General features: G+C 44.1%; 1 protein-coding gene across 1 annotated transcript; it reads right to left on the reverse strand.

Moving 5' to 3' along the window:
- Positions 1 to 3,788: 3,788 nt before the first annotated feature.
- On the reverse strand, positions 3,789 to 7,028 carry LOC129618376 (valine--tRNA ligase-like; the record flags this gene model as incomplete). Its single annotated transcript, XM_055533130.1, is given in 13 exon segments — positions 3,789 to 3,905; positions 3,972 to 4,160; positions 4,657 to 4,890; positions 4,892 to 5,062; positions 5,064 to 5,105; positions 5,107 to 5,188; positions 5,286 to 5,367; positions 5,370 to 5,469; positions 5,521 to 5,639; positions 5,818 to 6,184; positions 6,261 to 6,517; positions 6,683 to 6,836; positions 6,966 to 7,028. Coding segments are annotated over 13 exon segments (1,977 nt in total), but the record flags the coding sequence as incomplete, so codon positions are not given.
- Between the last annotated feature and the right edge of the window lie 6 nt (positions 7,029 to 7,034).

Genomic DNA, 7,034 nt, shown 5'->3' on the forward strand with positions numbered 1-7,034 from the left:
TGTCGTTGTGGAACTTCCATATACTCGGGTGTGTCGCCATACCCCGAGGAAACTACCAGCGCCAGTGCGGCTGTTTTCGGCCTCTCGTGACTGTTCAAGACAGTTTCCATGGAGCGAGATTAGACCAGCATAAAAATCTTTAATGTAACGTTGCTCAACTTCAGGATTGTTAGGAATTCAATTGACCGTTTTGTCTTGCTCTGTTCGAACAGAATATATCTCAAGAGGCCCTCATGATAGCTAGAGAAGTATAGTTGCGTCAGGTAAAGCGAATGATTTGAGTTGGTTGATTCCACTAAAACAGAGCTAGATTGTAGTATTGTGAAATCTTAACCACTGGCCTGCCCTCTTGGCAACCCTTACATACAGATCTTGCAGCAAAGAAAAAAAGGGACAAAATTTTCTTGATATCGGAGGCTTTCTTGTGAAGGACAATTCTGTCAATTCTGTCATTTGGATAGCAATTTTGCAATCCACACATCGCGCATTTGGAGTATCATTGCCGTAGTTACGGATGTGGAACTACAAGACGACACCCACGGTCATTTGCATGCCATTTACATTTGCAATCGTCGATGGCAAACTTCATTAAGACCACAGCGGGTAATCTTGTGAATATGCATCGTGATGGGGATTGACCGGAGGTCAGGTTTTCCTCGGTTGCTCTTTGATTCAATATAGTGCTGAAAAACTGTTGGCTGTCCATGTTTTCTCGCTGTGCAACAAAAGCTATTCATACAGAGTTAAAAAAAAGATTAGATGCTCCGAAAGACTTTGAGTAGATCGACAACATGAAGAAACTCGTCACAATCAACTGGGCTGTCAAACACAACAACAAGACAGAACGAAGAAGGATGAGAAAATTTGAGCAAAACGAGTTGGCCGCGATGTGCTCCTTGATGACTTGAAAGCTGATCGTCGTCTTTGGAGAATAAAAACTCACGCGCAACTTCAAATGATTGACCTATCATCATCATCAACATCGCATTCATCATCAACATCACATTCATCATCAATATCATCCATCATCATCAATATCATATTCATCTATTTATCATACCCTTCGCTTCACGTAATCCATGAAAGAACGTTTTCCCAGAATTGAGCTTATTATCATTATTATTATTCCTCTTCGACCGTGAGACCCAACACCGTCCTAAAACTCTAATAGTCGCGCCTTCAGAAGAACGATAAGCCGGGGAATCGAACCCGGACCACTCCTCACCTTGAAAACAATTCCTTTGAGGGCAAGTCTTTCGTCTTCTCCAACGTTTTGATTGACTTCTCCGTTCATTCGTTTCTCCTTCCAATCTCTTTGAAATTCCGACTGCCATGCCAACGCATGCAATACCACCAATAGCGTCCGACCGATTTCCACAATCTTGGACGGAAGCAACTCGTTCGATGTGTTCGATAGAATCGAGGTTCAATGCTTTCAGAGAGCATTCATTCAGCGCTGCTCGTTGATACCCGAGCGCTTTAGACCGCGTTCCCTTCGTAAGGATCCTCCCGTGCCGAGATTCATTCAAATTCTGATCTGTCCCCTTTCCATGCTGCCGTTGCTTGGCCAAGAGTTGATTCTCAGGAAGGTCTAAGGAGAGAAGCAATGTTCCAGCAGCCGCGTGGGCGACAAGCGAATAACGTCGTGCAATCCAACAATTTCCCCATTCGTCCCAACGCCGAGCGCCACCACGGATTGCTCTGTGAAAGGGAAAAATTTCAACATTTTGAATGAAGTGATGATGGGATAGACGTAATGGATACGATCACGGATCAAAACGGAGAAGAGTTTTTGACCCTCCGTCTTCGTTCAAATAGTCATGACACTGTTATCATCGACAGATGGGATACACGTGCGAATTATCAAATGATTAATAGTGGGAATGAGTTGATGGTGGAATACATGACAATTGAGTGATGCGCACAATCGATATGGGATCCTACCTTGTGGTTTTATAAACTGGAAATGATTCTGGCCCAAATTCTGGATCCTGATTTGGTTCAACAAGAGGAACAGAAGAGTCATCAACAAGTTGAACTCCAGAATCTCCCAAAACGGAAGCTTCACCCTCTTCCATCTCAACCCTCTTCAATCCGAATGAATTGGCACCCCTTTGCCATCTTTCTTGAAGTTGGATGAAACTCAATGGAGTGGGAGAAGGCGACGTCTCTTTTTTTGATGATCGAGATGGAGGCGTACGTCGCAAGGTAGGCTCGTCACGGAACGGGGGGGAATGGCCGCACTGTCGAGTGCGGACATCAAGCGTGGTGTTGCATGCACAGCGGGTGATATCTTGTGGAAGAATCGATTCCGGAAATTCTGACGACTTGCTAGAAAGGAACACGCGCGAACTGTCAGGACTTAGCGACGCCTCCGATCTTCCACTCGCGAAAGAACCGGGCCTCCGTAAATGACTTGAATGACTTTCAAGAATTCCAGTGGGGGGATTAACATTTCTGGGACACAGCGCATTCAGCGGACGAGGTGCGGCATGAAAAGCGTCAGACGACATCGATCGACGTCCTGAAGCATAATTTTGGGACACGTCGCGGGATGTGTTGAAATCCATAGATGACATGCTTCCTTTCCGATGTCGATTTTCTGACTGATGACCAAAAAAGAGCGAAGTTCGCCGGCGAACCAAAAAATGATTCCATCGGCTTTTTTTCTCTGGCTGAACTGTTACCTCTGACGCTGTTCCGCCGTGAAGGTCGAAATGGAACGACAGCCAACAACGGACACCCTCAGTCGTCCATCTCTGCACGACAGCTTCAGAGATTCCTTTCTGTCGGGCGACTTCAAGCAAATCATCCAACGAGGGAGGCGCAATAACGCCGAGATCTTTCGGGTGATTGCGGAGAAGTGTTCGACGGACTTCAGTGACATTCGGAGTCGCGAAGTCATTCACTCCCGGAGTGTTCCAGTAATACTGTCCTTGCTGCGCGGACGGGTCCGATACAAAGTGCTGTCCGAAGCGGTGAGCAGACTGAACGACTTTCTGGCGCAATATTTGTCCCTGCAATTTGAGAGCCTCTCGATTAAAAACAGACGATCGATATCGATGAATTGATGATTGTTGAGAAAATTGGGAATCCTCTCGCGACGCACTTCCATCTGACGTTATAGTACGAACAGGAGGTTTGGGACATTGGTTGACATTATTGGGACATTGATCCGAAACAGTGGGACTTTTGCGGTTGAATGGAATATAGAAATCTTTCGACTCCGTTCGCTTGCGAGCATTCGATCTGTTTTTTGATAATTGACGGAACAGTCGGAGATTTCTTGATGAATCCGTTCCGTCAATTGATCCCACACGCTGAGGGCCGACCGGTAAACTGTAAAAGCTTTCTCGATTCGAGATGTGACCATCCGGTTCGCTCGCCGGAGTGCAAGGAACATCTTCTGAGCTTGATAAACTCACGTGTCCCAAAGAGCTTCTACGTTCCGATGAAACCGGATGTGGATTGAGAGTCGATAATTGCATTCTATTTCATGTTACCCATGAAGTCGAAAAAATCATCATGAATATTTGTATCCATAAGTGTCAGTCCCTCAATTGCGCATCAAGGAACAAAATTACCTTCATTCAATCTGTCCCTGTCGAATCGATCCAAGGGAAATTTTTCAAGAGTTTTTGGGTTCTTCGATCCCATAAGTTGGCATCTCAAGGAGATTGTGGAGCAGATTTATTTTTTGCAGGAGACCTGGTCAATATGAGTTCATCTTTATTATTTCAACCAAAAAAAAGACACAATCCAAAATCAATTTCTCTCCCCCGCCATTTTCAGTTTCCTGCTTCGATCGCTTTTCTAATATTTTCGATTGCGCGTTGAAGAGCTTCCCTTTCTGTTTGGAATTGATCCAATTTGTCCGCATTGAGCTGTTGAACGTCGGCCGGAACCTAAAGAACCGTAAATATCACAAAAACGACACCTGAACTGTCCCAACAGCGTATCTACGATCTCACCTTTTCTTCATAATTCGGGATACTCATTTTCTTACGATACCCCTCGATCTGCTTTTGAGTTGCGTCAAGCTTTTTTTGTATCTTTAATTGAACTTGAGGAAGGTTAACAGTTCCATCAGGATCTAGTCCGATTGTTATTCTATCGTTGACGACATCTGTGATCTCTGAAGTGCCCATCCCGACAGTAAGCTACAAAAATGGAAAAAGCCGTTACTCATTGGAAATGCAGCGCGGGATGAATGTGTGATGCCAGCGCAGCCTCTACTACCAGCAAGTGGGGAAGTAGCACACAGAGAAGAAGTTAGCTCTGACTGGCGAGAACGTATGCGGTCTGAAAACGTACTTTTCCGATGCGCGCTAGACATTCCATCTCGTCCAAACGAGCGCGAATAAAACAGTTCAAAGAATCAACGTTCAATGAATCACTGTTCCCATCAACGAGACCAATGAATCCCGTTGGTTTGACTGAAGGAGGAATTTCAAGGGTCGCACAGAGAGATCGGAATTGCTTGACGACTCCCATGAAAATATTGAATTGATCCTGAAAACAATGAAGAAGCATGAAACTGGGAAAGACACAACGCTCGAGTAACATCAACCAACATGTGGATCAATTCAAAAATTGCCAAAATAATGAACTATCACAAGTCCACGAATAAGACTTTTCCCAAACCTGTCAACATACATCGAGCATGGGATTCATCCACGCAATTACTGATTGAGGATAGTCAGCAATAGAGATGGACTCCTTGCGGGAAAACGACGGTGGAAGTCGTTGAAACAGTTCTTCGGTCACAAATGGCATCATTGGATGCAACAAGCGAATTCCGGAATCCAAACAGACAAACAAAACCTCCAGAGGAGTTCGATCGCGAGACTCTTTAGCCAGACGGGGCTTCAACAATTCAAGATAAACGTCTACATAATTCGTATAGCCAGAAATTGTATGTTGCTTTGACGGCTTCACCAAAGTCGAATTTACTCAAAGCCTCATTTGTTGACTTGCAGCATTGAGACAAGCGATGGAGAATCCAACTGTCGGGCCATTGCAAGCGTTCGTGTTGAAAGCCTTGAGCATGAAACTCAGATTGGGAAATTCTGTAAAGCGAATCGCGTCGCATTCCACAGTTTATCTGCAGAAGTGGCGGTAACCAACAACACGATTCACGTCCAAATTAATACTGCGACCTTGACTTGTATACGCCAGTAAACCATACCTACACTCGAACACTGACAATAAAACCAATACCAAAACCGGAGTGACATTCCCATACATCGTGGTATCCCATCATTCCCACATGTTGCCCCTCTCACCGTAAAGCATCAGCACCACATTTTTCAATTCCCTTTGGATAATCTTTCTTCTGAACTTCAATGGCTCGTGCAACTTCTTTTTCGGCAGGTTCCCATCTCGAAGTCTTTCATTCAATTCTTTGAGAGTGATACCTTCGATGACGTCTAGAGGATCAATGACGTTTCCCAAACTTTTTGACATTTTCTGACGGACTAGAAGAATGAAACCATTTTCAGCAAATATGTAATTGTATACCTTCCCGTGAGCATCACGAACGAGTGCATGCAGAAGAACTTGTTTGAACGGAAGTTGATCGTGGAGTAAGAGGGACATCATCACCATTCTAGCCACCCAGAAAAACAGAATATCGTGTCCTGAAAAAGAAGAATGGGACAAGTATGAGGGATACAAGAATGGGACAAGTATTCGAAATCAAAATAAATGATTTTGATCCGAATTAGAGACAGATAAGGGATAAATGGGGTAACAAAGGACAAACAATAGGCCTGTCCCAGTCTCATCCTGTATAATCTATCTATATCATCTTATTACCAGTTTCAAGTAATGATGTTGGGAAGAATCCCCGCATGTCTGGAGTGTCATTAGGCCATCCCATTACAGAAAATGGAAACAATCCAGATGAAAACCAAGTATCCAAAACATCCTCATCTTGTTCTAATACGAAATTCGAATGTCCCAATTTTGCTGTCGCTTTCTCTTTCGCCTCTTCAGCTGATCTCGCAGCAACCCAAAGTTGAGGTTGATCGCCCTCATTTGGGACAAGAACGCGATAAGCTGGAATTCGATGACCCCACCATAATTGACGAGAAATGCACCAATCTTTGATATTCTCAAGCCAATAAAACCAAGTTTGTTTGTGATGGGAAGGAACAATCTCGAGTTCATCATTCCGTACAGCCTGAAAAGTAAAGAAAAGAGAAACTGTAAGTAAAAAAAAGAGAAGCGAAAAATACACAAGAGATACTGGGACATACCGCAACAGCTCTTCCTGCAACATCTTTACAATCCATCCACCACTGAGGAATCAACATGTATTCGACAACATCATCACTTCTACTGCAACGAGGGAGTTGCATCTTTTTCTCATTAGGAAGTTTATCGACCATCAGTTTCAATTCCGTCAACTTTTTCTCATTTCAACGCGACAACGGAATCGATGGCATTCCTGCAAATTCTCCTCCATTCTCGTTTATTTTTCCGTCCAACGTGAAGACATTAATGCATGGAAGATCTGACAAACAGGATCAAAGAGTCTAATCGAATTGGAGCCAACAATAATGGCGTAAGCTACGGGATCGATAACAATATGGGATGAGAAGGAGTGAGTGAGGTGTAGTCGAGAATGGGATTCTACGTTGATGGAATCCTACGCTGATGGATGACATCGATCACTCACTGTGTCTCTTTCCAATTTCATAATCATTTCTATCATGCGCTGGAGTGATTTTAACAGCGCCTGTTCCAAACTCGATATCAACGTGTTCGTCAGCAACCACGCGAATATCGCGATCAGGGAAAAACGGATGAATTAGGCGTTTGCCGACGAGATGCTAAAAGGAAACCAGACAAAAACGTCTCAATAGACAAGCATCGGACTAAGTATTGAAGATAGAACAAACGCAACCATATGCAGCATCATCACATCGCTATCCTACATCGTCATCTATTCGACAGCTTACTTCGTAGCGCTTGTCTTTTGGGTTGACAGCAACTGCAACATCGCCAAGCATTGTTTCTATACGCGTCGT

Source organism: Condylostylus longicornis, unplaced genomic scaffold (genome assembly GCF_029603195.1).
Source record: "Condylostylus longicornis isolate FDR11 unplaced genomic scaffold, ASM2960319v2 ptg000849l, whole genome shotgun sequence".
Classification (NCBI taxonomy): Eukaryota; Metazoa; Arthropoda; class Insecta; order Diptera; family Dolichopodidae; genus Condylostylus; species Condylostylus longicornis.